This window comes from Equus asinus, chromosome 2 (assembly GCF_041296235.1).
Source record: "Equus asinus isolate D_3611 breed Donkey chromosome 2, EquAss-T2T_v2, whole genome shotgun sequence".
Lineage (NCBI taxonomy): Eukaryota > Metazoa > Chordata > Mammalia > Perissodactyla > Equidae > Equus > Equus asinus.
The window spans coordinates 27880610-27897641 of record NC_091791.1 but is presented as its reverse complement, the minus strand read 5'-3'; the positions used below and the strand labels follow the sequence as shown (position 1 = coordinate 27897641).

At 48.7% G+C, this 17032-nt stretch overlaps 1 protein-coding gene across 20 annotated transcripts in view; it reads left to right on the top strand.

Moving 5' to 3' along the window:
• The window catches only part of GBF1 (golgi brefeldin A resistant guanine nucleotide exchange factor 1), a 128356-nt gene extending 114064 nt beyond the window's left edge, over positions 1-14292 (top strand). For 14 of the 20 annotated variants that reach the window (XM_014851764.3, XM_070484302.1, XM_070484304.1 and 11 more), the window contains 23 exons: positions 663-865; positions 1335-1458; positions 1742-1867; positions 2135-2217; positions 2866-3102; positions 3385-3478; positions 3848-4024; positions 4355-4419; positions 4763-4886; positions 5090-5161; positions 5312-5406; positions 5666-5819; positions 8294-8519; positions 9034-9194; positions 9311-9557; positions 9681-9886; positions 11016-11166; positions 11273-11403; positions 11863-11964; positions 12248-12361; positions 12511-12691; positions 12854-12982; positions 13465-14292. In XM_014851764.3, coding sequence (XP_014707250.3) covers positions 663-865; positions 1335-1458; positions 1742-1867; positions 2135-2217; positions 2866-3102; positions 3385-3478; positions 3848-4024; positions 4355-4419; positions 4763-4886; positions 5090-5161; positions 5312-5406; positions 5666-5819; positions 8294-8519; positions 9034-9194; positions 9311-9557; positions 9681-9886; positions 11016-11166; positions 11273-11403; positions 11863-11964; positions 12248-12361; positions 12511-12691; positions 12854-12982; positions 13465-13745 — 3483 coding nt within the window. In that variant the 3' untranslated portion in view covers positions 13746-14292. The remainder of the gene's footprint in view (positions 1-662; positions 866-1334; positions 1459-1741; positions 1868-2134; positions 2218-2865; positions 3103-3384; positions 3479-3847; positions 4025-4354; positions 4420-4762; positions 4887-5089; positions 5162-5311; positions 5407-5665; positions 5820-8293; positions 8520-9033; positions 9195-9310; positions 9558-9680; positions 9887-11015; positions 11167-11272; positions 11404-11862; positions 11965-12247; positions 12362-12510; positions 12692-12853; positions 12983-13464) is intronic. The other 6 variants (XM_014851739.3, XM_044751919.2, XM_070484328.1 and 3 more) reach the window with 1 other exon arrangement.
• The last annotated feature ends 2740 nt before the right edge of the window (positions 14293-17032 follow it).

Genomic DNA, 17032 nt, shown 5'->3' with positions numbered 1-17032 from the left:
AAGCTGGTATCATGTGGGTCACTGAAGGTTATTGGTCATCTCAAGCTCTGGGCTGATGATTGCCAATAAAAGGGAATTGACATTTATTCTGGTACTTTAGTAAAGTTCAAATAACTGTGCTTTTTGGTTTTCTTAATACAAAGAAAACCTTCCATTTAACCCTTTCTTTCTCTTAGGGCCAACTTAAATGACTGTGGTTTATGTGTGCCCTTGATTGCAGGCCTGTGACTGGACAGACAAAAAGTTGAGTTATCATCACAGTTAGCTCACCTTATCCTTCAAACCCCAGGGCCTTAAGAGCTAGGAAACCAAAGAAAAAAGAAGAATCCAAGCTAGGCTGTAAACAGATGCCAGGGATGGCTGTAAAACTGAAGAAAAGAAAACTTTCTCTAGTCTCTTTCCTCTACCATTTTTCCTAATCTTGAGGTTGGAGGAGAGGGGGCTATCCTAAGCATCTTGAGAACTCAGAAAAGGAATGAAAAGGAGCTCCTCAGCCAATTTTAATTAGACATGAATATTGGGGAAAGCTAGGGCCAGTATAATCCAGCCTTAGTTCTGGAGTCACTTAGAACCATGTCCTAGGAGCCTGTTAGGTGACCAGCCTGGCCTTGTCTGGTTTAGGGGCAGAGCAGCTTTTGACACCTCTAGTATTTCTCCTTCAGCTGCTCATCACTGGCACAGAGCAGTTCAACCAGAAACCAAAGAAGGGGATCCAGTTTCTTCAGGAGAAAGGCCTCCTCACCATCCCAATGGACAACACAGAGGTAGCCCAGTGGCTGCGAGAGAACCCTCGACTGGACAAGAAAATGATTGGAGAGTTTGTGAGTGACCGCAAAAACATTGACCTGTTGGAGAGCTTTGTGAGGTGAGGAAGCTGCAAGGAGTGTGGGACATAGTTGGTGATCAATCTGGGAGAACAGAGCGTCCCTCCCTCAAAGCAGTCTCAGTCAGTTCCTGCTGGTAACCCAAAACACACACTCTTCCTCTTCCATGATTTATATCTGTTGGACCTGAAAGAATCTCCAGCAAGTTAGCTTTGGGAGTCATTCCATTCTGCATAGAGAGCATTGCCAAGGGTTGGATCAGGGTTGCTGAGCACAGGGTAGATTCTGCATTCCAGGGATGGGGTTTCTAGGCAAGAATGCACTGATTAATTAGTAGTTGTCAAATTCTGGTCTGTGTTAGAGATGACCAGGAGATACCTCCCCTTTACCAGAGCCCCCATCCTCCTCTATTCCAGTAGGAGGAGGTTAGAGGGACTGTAGCTAAGAGAGAGCCCAATATTTGCATCTTATACATCTTCAGCCTCTTCATTTTTCTTCCTGTCCCTATAGCACCTTCAGTTTTCAGGGTCTACGGCTAGATGAAGCTCTCCGTCTCTACCTGGAAGCCTTCCGCTTGCCTGGGGAAGCACCAGTCATCCAGAGGTTGCTAGAGGCATTCACAGAGCATTGGAGGGTAAGTTTGAGTGGCAGAGGCTGAGCCCAGCATCCCAAGTTAGCTTGACTGAGGGTTTCTATGGCTCCAGTTGAAGGACCCAGCTGCTGTCTTCTAAGAAGGCTGAGAACAACATCAGTGAGCTTTCCTTAGAGAAGCCAGCTTCTGTTAAGGAGTTGGCAAGAAGTTGGCCATTTTCTGCCTGGTACCTCTCTTCTGTACCAGTATTGACCAGTGGGTTGGTAGTGAGGGTTTGATTGGCCAGAGCAGGGCATTGACACAAGTGGGGTCTTTGCTTTTTCAGAATTGTAACGGCTCCCCATTTGCCAATAGCGATGCCTGCTTTGCCCTGGCCTATGCTGTCATCATGCTTAATACTGACCAGCACAACCACAATGTTCGCAAACAGAATGCGCCCATGACCCTGGAGGTAAGCTTGGCTCCCAGTCAAGCAGAGAAGATCCAACCCAGCTCTGGAGGTAGCAGGAAGGACATAGGATTTCCAGTGGGCACAATGGACAGAGTTCTGTCCAAGGGAATCAGGGAGAGCTGACCAATCCAGAAGAGGAACTGGGGTAGGGAGGTGGGTTCTTTCACTTACTGTTTCCTAAGTCCTATTTACCATAAACCCAGGAGTTCCTTGGGTGGGGCTTCAGCATTAACACGTGGTGGGAAAAGCTTATTGGCCTGTCTCTAGGAGTTTCGCAAAAACCTAAAAGGTGTGAATGGAGGAAAGGACTTTGAGCAAGACATCCTGGAGGACATGTACCATGCCATCAAGTGAGTATGTGTGGAGGGTGTAGCATCTCTGTTAAGGAGAAGCACACTACTTCCGTTTCCACATTTTAGAGTCACATTAGACTACAATGACTCATATGCCTGGGATTTAGCCTTGGGACTTAACTAAGAAGCCCCCTCTCTCCCAACTCACTTTTCTTCCTTAAAGAAGCCTGAGCACTACGGGAACTCCAGTGCTATGAGCCAGTACTCTCCAAACTGCCCCTGCTAAGTGGAGTGTCATGGCCCCATTTTCCAAACCCAAAGCATTCTGGGGCTGGTAGAGAACCTAAGATGGTGCTGGAGGGTGAGGTTTGAGTCAGAAGTTAGAGATGGGACGCTTAGTTTTCTACTGTAAGTCAGAAAAGGTAGAGAGAATTGTTGTTCCTCTCATATCCAGAAAGAATGTGAGATCTTACTATAGGACTAAAGGCCCCTCTTCGAGACAGGGCTTTGAGATTATGGGGGATTATGGGACACTTCCTTTCTTTCTCCCTGGTCCCACTGGTGGGTGGGAATCTGACCACTGAACTGCAGTTTTGATGACCTCTCATTGATGGGGAGTCCCGGTATGTGCGAAGCCCCTTGTCCTAGTTTGGAACCAGTCAGGTTCACAGCAGTACACCTATTCCTTCCCTTACCTCCTGACAGGAATGAGGAAATTGTGATGCCTGAGGAGCAGACAGGCTTGGTCCGGGAGAACTATGTGTGGAATGTGCTGCTTCATCGAGGTGCTACCCCAGAGGGCATATTCTTGCGTGTGCCTACTGGTAGCTACGATCTTGACCTCTTCACCATGACCTGGGGCCCCACTATTGCTGCACTCTCTTATGTCTTTGACAAAAGCCTTGAGGAGACAATCATCCAGAAAGCCATCTCAGGCTTCAGGTAGCCCAGCTTTGTTCCTGGTCTTGACCTCCTCCCATCTCTCTGAGCTAACATGGTTGCCTCTATGCCTCTCTGACTCCTACTCTTATTTTCTGTAGAATGGGGTTCCTCCTGAGTCTTTGGAGGGAGGCTAAAGCTTGGCAAAGCTCAGTCTTAAACAGACTCAAGAGTAGAAGGTTTCTTCCTGGGACTGATTGGGGAAGAGTCCTGGGAAAGCCTCCTCAGGAACTTGGAAGGGCTGCCTGGCCTTCCAGTGACTGTTTCTGGGATGTGACATTACAGGAAATGTGCCATGATCTCCGCCCACTATGGCCTCAGCGATGTGTTTGACAATCTCATCATCTCTCTGTGCAAATTCACAGCTCTCAGCAGTGAGGTGAGCAGGGGCAGGAACTGTGTACTTGGAGTTCCAAAGGAGGACCTCTCTTTTAGCCATAGACCTACCCTTATCTGCGGAACTGGTTTCCCTCAGCATATTTCCTCACTCCCCCTAGACTACAGTGGAGCTTAGACCATTTCTGTCTCACACACCCTAGGATGAGAATAGCATCACCTTGTGTAATGGGCATGGGAGAGGAAATGCAGTAATGGGGAAGACCTTAACCAGGTTAGCCTTCCCCATTAGTATTATGGAGGATTAAAGCATAGCCAGCAGAAGGACCCTCAGGGAACCATTGGTAGAGGCCTAAGAGAATCTCTTTTCCAAATATTTGCCAGGCCCTAAACTTCTTATCTTCTTTTTCAGTCTATTGAAAACCTGCCCAGTGTGTTTGGAAGCAACCCTAAAGCCCACATTGCAGCAAAGACGGTATTCCATTTGGCCCATCGTCATGGTGACATCCTGCGGGAAGGCTGGAAGAATATCATGGAGGCCATGCTGCAGCTCTTCCGAGCCCAACTGCTGCCCAAAGCTATGGTGGAGGTAATTCTTGGTAGGAGACTAATTGACAGTAACAAGGCAAGAGCTCCAAGATTATGTGCTATCTGTAAATAGAATTGGTTGAGAATAGCATCGGCCTAATGCCTGCTGAAGCTTACCAGGAACACCTCAAATGGAAAACCACAGATCTTGGGTGTGAAGGATAGCTGTAAAGGAGAGCTAGTAGAAGCCATTGCCAGTCACCAGTTGGAAGGGGCCCAGTCAATAGTGTAGGGTAGAGTGCTACAGGAAGAAAGCCAGAGAACTTTGCCTGGAGGAGCAGGAAATGCAAAGGACCTGTGGAAAGAAATTATTCTTAACCTGATTCTCCAGGTAGAAGACTTTGTGGATCCCAATGGCAAGATCTCTCTACAGCGGGAGGAGACACCATCGAACCGGTGAGGGCAGATCAGAGGCTGAAGGCCTTGGGGAGGCAAGGTCAGAACTCTGGAGATGGGGCCGGCCCAGTGACGCAGCGGTTAAGTTCACACGTTCTGCTTCAGTAGTCCCGGGTTCGCTGGTTTGGATCCCAGGTGCGGACATGGCACCGCTTGGTATGCCATGCTGTGGTAGGAGTCCCATATATAAAGTAGAGGAAGATGGGCATGGATGTTAGCTCAGGGCCAGTCTTCCTCAGCAAAAAGAGGAGGATTGGTGGCAGATGTTAGCTCAGGGCTAATCTTCCTCAAAAAAAAAAAAAGAACTCTGGAGCTCACCAGGGCTTGTACTCTTTTTCTACAGAGGAGAGTCGACAGTTCTGAGCTTCGTGAGCTGGCTGACACTAAGCGGTACTGAGCAGTCTAGTGTGCGGGGCCCATCCACTGAGAACCAAGAGGCCAAGAGAGTGGCCTTGGACTGTATCAAGGTAACTCCCCCTGCCTACCCTTGGTGAACAAGCCTAGACCCCTCCTTGCTTGACAGACACTACCCTATGTACTGAAGAATAGAATCATCCACGGCTTGTGACCCTAATTGAGTCCTTCTGCCCTCTCTTCCTGGCTCTTGGGAACATTCCCTTTCCTCCAGCCCTTGTCACTGACCCCCCTCTCTCTCTTGTGCCCCCTCTAGCAATGTGATCCAGAAAAAATGATCACAGAAAGCAAGTTCCTACAGCTAGAGTCACTGCAGGAACTCATGAAGGTACAGAATGAAGAGGAAAGAGGGATGAAAGGACTGGTTGGGTCTGGGAGGGGAGACGGGAACAGTGGTGTATGCCTCAGTTTCTGTCAGGGCAGAGCCAGTGGCTAGCTTCTCCTCCATGACTACTTTCCTGCTGTTGTTCTCCTTCAGGCTCTGGTCTCAGTGACACCAGATGAAGAGACATATGATGAGGAGGATGCTGCTTTCTGCCTGGAGATGCTGCTGAGGATTGTGCTAGAGAACAGGTAGAAGGCAGTCTTTAGGCAGGCCTCATACTGGCTTGTGCCAAAGGGATGGAAACCTGGGGCCATCTTGTAGAGTGGGCTCTGGAGGCAAGAACCACATGAAGCTGTGAGCAGTGGAGAAGCTTGCTCATTACACCTGCCTACTTAGGGTATAATTAATACCAGTGAGCCCTGAAAGGCCTAGCCTGGATCAGAAAGGGAGGCTTATTGCCCAGTGGCCTCTCCAGCTGAGACTATCTTCATCCCTTATGTTCCTCAGGGATCGTGTGGGCTGTGTATGGCAGACTGTTCGAGACCATCTGTACCACCTATGTGTCCAGGCACAGGATTTCTGCTTCCTTGTGGAGCGGGCAGTGGTGGGGCTGTTGCGCCTGGCTATTAGGCTACTCCGGAGAGAAGAGATCAGTGGCCAGGTAAGCAGAGTGCAGCTGGGAAGGCAGGAGCTATGCAAGCCACAGTGTCAGTTATGGATATGGCCTGAGACAGAGTACACATTTAGTGCCCCATAGCATGAGCCCAGTGACCTACCACAGGGCTGAGAGAGTCTAACAGGTGGCACTGAGGGTGAGTCTGGAATGGCCTCAGGCATGAAGCTGGTACTCAGCACCTCTACAGGCCCCTCTGAATCTGCTCTGTAGGGCTAGACAGCTGCTGCCTTGTGGAGTCCCAGCCCTATACCTAATTTTCTGGCTCTCATGCTTAGGACCCTCCTGAGATCTCTTGGCCCACCTGTAAAAGACAGCCAGCATAGAACTAATAAGTGAGTTCAGCAAGATCATAGGATATAAGATCAACACACAAAAATTAATCACATTTCTATCTACTAATAATAAACATATGAAAAATAAAACCAAAAACACACTACATTTACAAGTGCTCCAAATGAAATTAAATATTTAGATATACACCTCACAAAGCATGTATTGGATCTGTATGCTGAAGATTATAAAATGCTAATGAAAGATATCAAAGAAGACCAAAATAAATTAAGAGGTATACCATGTTCATGGATTGGAAGACTCAACATAGTAAATATGTCAGTTCTTCCCAAATTAATGTACAAGTTTAATGCAACTCCTATGAAAATCTCAGCAAGGTTTTTTGTAGACATAGACAAGCTTATTCTAAAATTTAGATGGAAAAGCACAGGCCCTAGAATAGCTAAACATTTTGAGAAAGAAGAAAGTGGGAGGAATCACTCATCTGATATTAAGGCTTACTATATAGCTACAGTAATGAAGACTGTGTGGTATTTGTGAAGGGATAGACACATAGATCAATGGAACAGAAGAGAGAACCCAGAAATAGACCCACACAAAGATGCTCCACTAATCTTTTGACAAAGGTGCAAAAACAATTCAGTGGAGGAAGGATAGCCTTTTCAATTACCAGAGCAATTGAAATCCATCAGGGGAGAGGGAGGGGACAAAAACCTTGACCTAAGCCTCATACCTTATAGAAAAATTAACTCAAAATGAATCATGGATTTAAATGTAAAATGTAAAACTATGAAACTTTTAGGAAGAATCATAGGAGGAGATCTTTGGGAGCTAGGCAGAGTTCTTAGACGTGACAGCAAAAGCACAATTCATAAAAGGAAAAATTGATAAATTGGATTCATCAGTATTTAAAACTTCGACTTTATGAGAGCACATGGAAAAAGGATGAAAAGACAAGGAGCATATGTTTGTGAATCACATATCTGAAAAAAGACTAACAATCTGAAATATAAAAGAATTCAAAACACAACAGTAAAAAAAAAGTCCAATTAGAAAATGGACAAAAGATATGAACAGACATTTCCCTGAAGAAGACATGCAGATGGCAAATGAGCACATGAAGACATTAAATGATGTTCAGCATCATTAGCCAGTAGGGAAATGCAGATTAAAACCACAATGAGCTGTCGTTGCACACCTACCAGGATGGCTCAAGTGAAAAATAGTGATAATATGAAATGCTGGCAAGGATGCGGGTCACTCAAACATTGCTGGTGGGAATGGCAGTTTCTTATAAAACTAAACATGAAGTTACCACACAATCCAGCAATTACTTTTGAGCATTTATTCCACAGAAATGAAAACTTACTACTTCATAAAAACCTATACATGAATATTCATAGAAGCTTTATTTGTAATAGCCAAAAACTGAAGTCAGCCCAGAGGATTTTCAACAGGTGAATAGTTAAACTGTGTTACGCACATACCATGGAATACTATTCAGCAATTAAAGGTAACAAACTATTGATCCATGCAACAACTTAGATGAATCTCCAAGGAATTATGCTGAGTGAAAAAAGCCAATCCCAAAAGGTTATATACTATATAACTCCATTTGTAGAACATTTTTGAAATGACAGAATTTTAGAAGTTGTAGTCAGATTGCCAGGGGTTAGGAATGGGGGCAGGAAAGAGGCAGATGTGGTTACAAAAGGGATCCTGTGGTGTTGGAACTTTTCAGAATCTTGACTAGTGGTGGATACACAAACCTACACAGGTGATTAAATTGTGTAGAACTTAATACACACATGCATATACATGAGTACAAGTAAAACTGGGAAATCTGGATAAGATCAGTGGACTATATCACTGTCAGTATCCTAGTGATGATATACTATATAGTTTTGTGTAATGTTACCATTGGGGTAAACTGGGCAAAGTGGATAAGGGATCTCTGTATTATTTCTTACAACTGCATATGAATCTATAATTATCTCAATAAAAATTTCAATTAAAAGAAATCTGAAAAAAGATCAGCAGCAGTACCTTAAGCTGGGTCCTAGCTAAACTGTCCTCGCTGGCCTAAGGAGACTGGGCTGGTGGAGAAGCAGACGAGACAAGGAGCTGTGTGCCCACTTCCTACTTCCTGCTACCCATCTCCATCCCAGGTACTGCTTTCCCTACGCATTTTGCTACTAATGAAGCCCAGCGTGCTGTCCCGAGTCAGTCACCAGGTAGCCTATGGGCTCCATGAACTCCTTAAGACCAACGCAGCCAACATCCACTCGGGTGATGACTGGGCCACTCTCTTCACGCTGTTGGAGTGCATTGGCTCAGGCGTAAAGCCTCCAGCTGCCCTGCAGGCCACAGCCCAGGCTGATGCACCTGATGCTGGTAAGCCCTTTCCCAGGGAGACCCACACTGGCAGATAAACAGTTATGGTCCCAGGGGTTGACACAGGAAAACAAAACACAGTTTATTGCGTTCAGCAGATTAAACCCCCTTGGCTTCTGCCATCTGCTTCCAGAGTTTCCTGTGCCCACTGGCCTCTCCCCAGCACCCATAGGTTAAACAGCAGGAAGGCAAGTAGGTACAGAGAAGGCCATGAAGCCGAGCTTCCTACTGTCCTGAGGTCTGTTTTTTTAGAAACTATGTCCTCACTGCCACCTCCTGCCCTGACAGCTGCTACTAGATGCCATCAGGAGCCCAAATTAGTCTGCTGCCCCATTTGGTGAAGAGAGAAGTTGTCCAGGCCATCCTTCAGCCCTCTGGTGACAGGGCTGAAACTAAGCCAGACCAAGAAAGAGGAGGCCAGGCTTCAGCACTTTTCTTCTAAGAGCTGAAATTATCCCTCATCCCAATGTCCCCATCCCAAGTCTGACCCTTACCCTTCTCCCTTCTGGCTCAGGGGCCCAATCAGACAGTGAACTCCCATCCTACCATCAAAATGATGTGAACCTGGACCGAGGGTACACTTCTGACTCAGAGGTCTACACTGACCATGGCAGGCCTGGCAAGATCCACAGATCAGCCACAGATGCTGATGTCGTCAACAGCGGTTGGTTAGTGGTGAGTGAGGATATGGGCGGTCAGTCTTCCCTCCTTGGCCTGTGGGAAGGATTCCTGGGCATCTAGGGGAAGATTGGGGTGAAGCCTGGGTTCCATATCCTCTGTGTACTTTACAGGTGGGGAAGGATGACATCGATAACTCCAAGCCAGGTCCCGGGCCCAGCCGGCCAGGCTCTTCACCCCTGGTCAATCAGTACAGCCTAACAGTGGGGCTGGACCTCGGGCCACATGACACTAAGTCCCTCCTTAAGTGTGTGGAATCACTGTCTTTCATCGTGCGTGACGCTGCCCACATCACACCCGACAACTTTGAGCTCTGTGTCAAGACTCTCCGCATCTTTGTGGAGGCCAGTCTGAATGGTGGTGGGTCACCCAATGAAGGGGCAACTGGGGAGTAGCCATGTGAATATACGGGGAAAAGGGAGGGAAAGGCAGGCATCTATGCCCATGGATGTGGAAATGTGACCTCAGTGTGTCTCTGCTCAGGGTGCAAATCCCAGGAGAAACGTGGCAAGATTCACAAATATGACAGCAAAGGGAACCGCTTCAAGAAGAAATCCAAGGATGGCTCAGTGCTTCGACGGCCTCGAACCTCCAGCCAACATGCCACTCGGGGCGGGCACAGTGACGATGATGAGGATGAAGGCGTGCCTGCCAGCTACCATACGGTGTCTTTACAGGTCAGTCAGGACGTAAGTATGGCACCCTTTACTTCCTCTCCTCTCCCTGCACCTGACATTGGGAGCCTCTGTGAGGCCAGGGACAGCCAGGGCTGAGAGGAAGGGCATATGTTTTCTAGCCCAGGCCCTTGCCACCACCTCCACAGTGTCCCCCTATCTAAGACCACTTGTAAGTCTTTGTTTGCTTAATTTTTAAATTAAGGTTTATTTTTTGAATAGGTAATAATATGCACATGGTTTAAAGTTCAAAAAGTACAAAAGGGTAAACAGATAAAAGTAGGCCCCATTCCATTCCTATCTCCAGCCACTAAGTTCCCCTCACCAGAGGAAACCATTGCCACCAGTTTCTTGTCTATTCTTCTGGAGTTATTCTGTGTCTATTCGAGGGATATAAAATTTATGAGCAGACTTTATATCACTAAATAAATGGAGAACTAATTGCCTTAAATAGAATAACTTTAGAAAAATGATGAAAACAAAAATTGATTAAATCTGGCCAGAGACTATTGCCCATCAAAGCTTCTGAGCCTGAGTTTGCTTTCTGTTTTTAAAATGAGATTAACTAGGGGCCAGCCTGGTGGCACAGCCATTAAGTGTGCATGTTCCACTTCGGCGGCCCGGCGTTCGCTGGTTCGGATCCCAGGTGCAGACATGGCACCGCTTGGCACACCATGCTGTGGCAGGCGTCCCACATATAAAGTAGAGGAAGATGGGCACGGATGTTAGCTCAGGGCCAGCCTTCCTCAGCAAAAAGAGGAGGATTGGCAGCAGTTAGCTCAGGGCTAATCTTGCTTAAAAAAAAATGAGATTAACAAGATGAGGCTTTATCTGTCATCAGAAGGTGTGAAAGAAAATTGAAAAGAAAGTACCTTTCTCACTGTGCAATAAGTATTATTAAATACTTAGTCCACATGCCTCTTCAAGTCTCCTCTACTGGGAGTAATACCCAACTTTGAGAAACACTGGCCAGGGCTGGGGCAACCAGCTCATAAAGTTTGAGGAGAAAGGAGTGGTGAGAGGGGTGGAGTATGGTGTGATGGATACTAGGGGCTCCCTTGAGGACTCAGTCAGGGACAGAGGGGGTGTGGGGGAGGTCCACCAGACTTAACCCCACTCATATCCTGCCCTCCTGTGACCCCAGTTGCTAGACCTGATGCACACTCTGCACACGCGGGCGGCCTCTATCTACAGTTCATGGGCAGAGGAGCAGCGCCACCTGGAGACAGGTGGCCGGAAGATTGAAGCGGATTCACGCACCCTCTGGGCCCACTGCTGGTGCCCTTTACTGCAGGGTAAACCTGGAGGGAACGGGCAGGGCAAGGGCAGAGGTGGAACTGAAACTTGGGAAGTACCAACATCGGGATGCCTGAAGGATCCTGAGCCTGTTCTCACTCTCAGGCATTGCCTGCCTGTGCTGTGATGCCCGGCGCCAGGTGCGGATGCAGGCACTGACCTATCTGCAGCGAGCACTACTGGTACATGATCTGCAAAAGCTAGACGCTCTGGAATGGGAGTCCTGTTTTAACAAGGTAGGACTTCCCTCTGGTATTAAGGTAAAGTTTAAATCCTTAAGATGGGGCCGGCCCGGTGGCGTAGCAGTTAAATGCACACGTTCCGCTTTGGCAGCCCGGGGTTTGCTGGTTCGGATCCCAGGTGCGGACATGGCACCACTTGGTATGCCATGCTGTGGTAGGCATCCCACATATAAAGTAGAGGAAGATGGGCATGGATGTTAGCTCAGGGCCAGTCTTCCTCAGCAAAAAGAGGAGGATTGGCAGCAGTTAGCTCAGGGCTAATCTTCCTCAAAAAAAAAAAAAAAAGCCTTAAGACAAGGAGAGCCAGGCAGCCTGAAGAGTCCCAATATCAGTCGTCAGCCTGCACCATACCTTCCTTTTTGCTCTTTATTCATTCACCCCAACCCCTGGCTTCCTTGGGGCAAGGCTGCCACCTGACCCTACTAGGGAGATATTGGCTCTTTACCCCTCCAGGTGCTGTTTCCTCTATTGACCAAGCTCTTGGAGAACATCAGCCCTGCAGATGTGGGCGGGATGGAGGAGACCCGGATGAGGGCTTCCACACTGCTCTCTAAGGTACTGCTTACCACCCTGCACCTACCCACTCCCCCATACCTGCCTCTTCGCAAGGAGGGAAGCCAAGGCTTCTGGTAGGATCTAGAGATGCAGTGTAGGTGCTCAGGACCCCCAGCTATGGAGACTCAGCAGGACCCAGGGACTTGGGAGGATTCTGGAATTCGGAGGCATCTCTGATCTAAGATTTCCATGCAAGATAGGGTAGGCTTGCCTCCCAGCCCTGGAGAGGGGGTGCAGAAGACTCCTACCCTACCCTTGGCTAAAAGGGGCTGGTGGGCCGTAGGTCTTCCTGCAGCACCTGTCTCCACTGCTGTCACTCTCTACCTTTGCCGCCCTCTGGCTGACCATCCTGGACTTCATGGACAAGTACATGCACGCAGGCTCCAGTGACTTACTAGTACGTTCTACCTCAGCCCAACTCCTCCTGCCTGCTTCCTCTCCCACTTGCTGGGAAGACTTGCTGTTTCCCCCTTGGTAGCTACCTTCTCCTTACCATATTCCACCATGCCCTCTTTCCTGTTCTCATGGTCCCACTGCTGGCTGCAGTCAGAGGCCATCCCTGAGTCTCTGAAGAATATGCTTCTGGTGATGGACACAGCAGAGATTTTCCACAGTGCAGATGCCCGAGGAGGCAGCCCCTCAGCCCTCTGGGAGATCACCTGGGAGCGCATTGACTGTTTTCTGCCCCATCTACGAGATGAGCTCTTCAAGCAGACTGTCATCCAGGGTAGGAGGCTCAGCCCAACTTCATCAAAAAAAGTCCTCATCAAAAAGAGTCTGGAGCTAATTAGTTCTCTGCTCTAGGAGGTTGGGAAGGCTGGTAGGGAGCCAGGGCTCTGCTTGACAGAAAGCACTAAGAGCTGCCATCTGGATTCTGTACCCTCCCCAGAGCCCATGCCTATGGAGCCTCATGCCCAAAAACCTCTGGCTTCAGCCCACTTGACTCCTGCTGCTGGTGACACCAGGACACCTGGCCACCCACCTCCCCCAGAGATGCCCTCGGAGCTGGGGGCCTGTGGTAAGTCCCTTTGGGCTAGCCTGCTGGGTGTTAAGCAGGAAGTAGGAAGCTTAAGAGGAGGGCCAGGGTAGCGTGGGATTGCTGCTGAGCTTGGGCTGTGAGCCAGGGGGAAGGAGGGAACCAGAGAATCCTGTTACCCTGCTCTTCCTGTGGGAATGGCAGTACCAAATAAGCTGTGATAAGCTAGCAGCTTGAGATTTTCAGGCTTGGAAGGAGAAGTCTGGATCAGGGACTTGGAAAGAATATGCAGAGATTCTAGTAAAGACCAGACCAAATTAACCTGACTAGAGGTACAACAAAGGAGCTAGAGGGTAAATATAAGGTAGCTGGACATTGGAATGTGTTTTGAGGGGAGAATTCCAACTATTTAGCCTGAGAGGGGTCATTTTGCTCACAGTAATGGGGAGGAGCAGAGGTTTGGTAAACCAGCTGGGGAATGTGAGGGAAGGAGTCTGACTACAGCCACCTTGCTCTCCTTACAGACTTTGAGAAGCCCGAGGGCCCTCGACCTGCGAACAGCAGCTCCCCTGGATCATCAGTGGCATCTAGCCCCAGCAGGCTGAGCCCTACCCCAGATGGGCCTCCACCCCTGTCTCAGCCCCCACTGATCCTGCAGCCCTTGGCCTCCCCACTGCAGGTGGGCGTGCCACCCATGACTCTGCCCATCATCCTCAACCCTGCTCTCATTGAGGCCACTTCACCAGTGCCCCTCCTGGCCACACCCCGCCCCACAGACCCCATGCCCACCTCCGAGGTCAACTGAGCCAGGCCCCTCAGAGATCAGGACCAGTACTTCCTACCAGGCTGTCCCAGGGGCCACAAACTCTTCAGGCCCAGCCCAAGCTGCTGTCGCTGCTACTTGGATGGAAACCTGAAAAAGAGAACTTTTATAGCCCCTCCTGGGACCCACAGTCAGGCTGCAGGACCTTCTTCCTCCTCCTCTGCTCTCCATTCCTGGGGGTCCAACCTGAGAGTGCACTCAGGTATCACCTGCAGCCTGGCAGCTCTGGGGAGGCATCACTGTGCCAACCCTGCAGTGCCCACCCTCATGCCCCTCCTGCCTGTGGTCAGGCATTGAGAGCCAAGCCAACCACTCTGCACTTTGTTTCCCACTCCCATCAGCCCTGGGCCACCTCCTCCAGTTCTTCCTTTTATTAATTAGTTGGTCAGTTTGGAGAGTTGATTGGCACCATAGAGGGTGGGCAGGTGGGGCTGGATGGGTGAACTGCCCACAGGAGCATGTACATATTGAAAAACAGACAGGACAACAATGGACTTTTTATGATGTAATAAATGTCTTAGTACCAACATCATTGCCTTTCCCTCTGGCTTCCTTCTGGAGCTTATGGACACCATGTTATTGGGACACCCAGGATTTGGGCCTTGTGTGAACAGAAGTGAGGCCGAACCTACCAACATTCTGGCCATGTGGCCCCCCCGCTACCAGCCAGCCAGATGCCAGGACTGGGGTCAGGATTCCTTCACCACTGCTGTCGCCCCACCACCACCACAGCAGTGTGCCCTTGTCACTAGGGATGTGTCAGGGGTTTGGGCAATTGTCCTCTTCCCTAACTGATCCAAGGGAGACACCTGAGGACAGCCTAGACTGGGGTCAAAAGGAGGGTGAACCAGAGCTGAGCTGTAGTTATTCAGAAGTGCTCCTTCAAATGTGCCTCATGGTCCAGGAGCACAAAGGAACCCATGGGGCTTAGGAAAGGGGGAACATCATGTCCACAGCTGTGATTGTGTGTTTCTAGGCACAGGGCATTCATTTTGGCCCAAAACCAAGGAGGGATGATTTCTCCCTGCCCCACAGCCTCCATCCATCCCAGTCACTGAAGCCTGATTGGAGGACCCCTTCCCTTCTTTCCCTTTGCGTCAGGGTAAGACAAGTGGGAGTGTGCGAGGGACAGGCAGCGTGGCCCCTGCAGGGCTGAGGTACTGTGGGTGGGATACAGAATGCTATGTATTAAGCTTTCCCAAGTGAGGCATCTACATCACCTTGGCTTCCTCCTCCACAATGGTCCCTTCCCCGTCTGGGGAGAGGGGAAGTCAGGGAGTGGTACCCTGTTGTACTACCAGCTGGCCTCCCCCATAGAGAGTTAAGGGCACTTGCCCTCTTCATTTGGGCCCAGGTGGCTATGTGATCATTCAGCACCTCGCACTTCCCTTTGCTTAGCACAACTATGTGGGGGTTGCTGGGAGTCTAGACCTCTGTAAGTGCCTCCGTTAGGTGTAGAAAAGAGCACCTTGGAAATAGGGACAGCCTGATGTGGAAAAATACTGACATGAGACCTGAACCTCCTACAGTAGTTTCTCCCTATTCCCTTCCTTCTCCCCCAAGTAGTCCAGACTGTGCCTGGTTTCCACACTAACCAGGAGCCTCGCCTGACCCTACCCCTCAGAAAATTAGGAGTATGATTGCATTCTTGATCTGTACTTTTCTTTATGGGTGCAGGAAAGTCTGGACCTATAGTCAGATGGACACTAGGGACCTTGGCTTCAGTTATGATGTCTCTCTTCTCCCTGCTAAGCCCCACAAGCTCTGCCTTTAGAAGCTTCCACATGTTTCCCTGTGGGGGAAGTAACGTTGGTTGCTGCAAAGAACTCTGAAGGCCATCTTTTGAACAAAGGAATATGACAATTCTGTGCCCTATGGTCTGCAAATATTAAGAAAGAAGCTGGAGTGATTGCAAATTGACCCTCTCCCGGCTGCTTAGCAAAGAAAAACGTTTGTCAGAAGTCTCATTCTGTTACAGAAAGAACATCTGACACATACATGATTGTGTTGTTGACACCGTTGTCTCTGAGAAGGGAAAGGAAGCTACGCGAGAAACTAATATCAAGGCCTTCATTCTGACCAACCGGGAAGAATGGCTTGGTGATGTGAAAGTGACGAAACATCTTGTAGAAAAGTAATAGTGTAATCTGGAGGGAAATGCTGGTCTTATTGATGACTCCTTAAGAAGTCTAGGATAGCAGATTTCAAAAAGTCCGGAGGAAAGCCAGAGACCTAAGACCCTAACATGGAGAAGTGACATTGTGGGAGCACCTATATGTGTCAATATTAGGTGCACCGCTCACATGGCCTGGTAGAGGTATTTACTCTTTCAGATGAGGCAACACCTTCAAAGAGGCCAAGTCCCTGAGGAGTTAGAGTTGGGACTCAAACTCAGGTCTGTCTCACCCTAAACCTCATGGTCTTTCCTGTGACACTTCCTCAATTCAAAGGTAGTGGTTGTCGTGGTGGGGAAACCCTCCAAAGCTACACAGGTTTTCTGTAGCTTCTCATGAGGAATAAAAGGTTGAGCATCTGAAGAAACAGGCTATTACTTAGTGAGCTAAGAGTTCACTAGAAAATTGGAAAGAGATACACACAACTAAGAATTAATAAATTTTCTAAGCACATAAGAATGATATCAGGAAGGATGAATTACACCATTGCCACACACCTCCCCCCGCCAAAAAAAAAACTGCTAGGAACAACAAAAATGTTGCTACTTGAGCCCTCAGATACTTACCTTTGTTCAGGGCTCACTGCTTCAGAGACGAGTGGCCATGAGAAAAGAAGAACCACTCAGCCCCTGGGCTTCAGGTGAGGAGAAAGAACTTTTTTATTCAAGTAAACAGTTCATCACCCCCTCCTTGAAATATTATCACTAGGTTTCTGAGACACTAGTTTTTCTTGGTTCGCCTCTCCTTCACTGGCCATGCCTTTTCAATTTCCTTTGTTGGCTCCTCCTCATCCCCGCAGCCTCTGAACGCTAGAATGCCCCAGGGCTTGGCCCTTCCCCTCGAATCCCTTCTCTACACTCGATTGCTGGGTGATGTGGTGTCCACTGTCAAGACTTTAAATACCATCCATGGGGCTGGCCCAGTGGCATAGTGATTAAGTTCTCATGCTCCACTGTGGGGGCTTCGGGTTCGCTGGTTCGGATCCTGGGCATGGACCTACACACCGTTCATCAAGCCATGCTGAGGTGGCGTTCCACACAAAAGAACTAGAAGGACTTACAATTAGGATATATACCTATGTACTGGGGCTTTGGG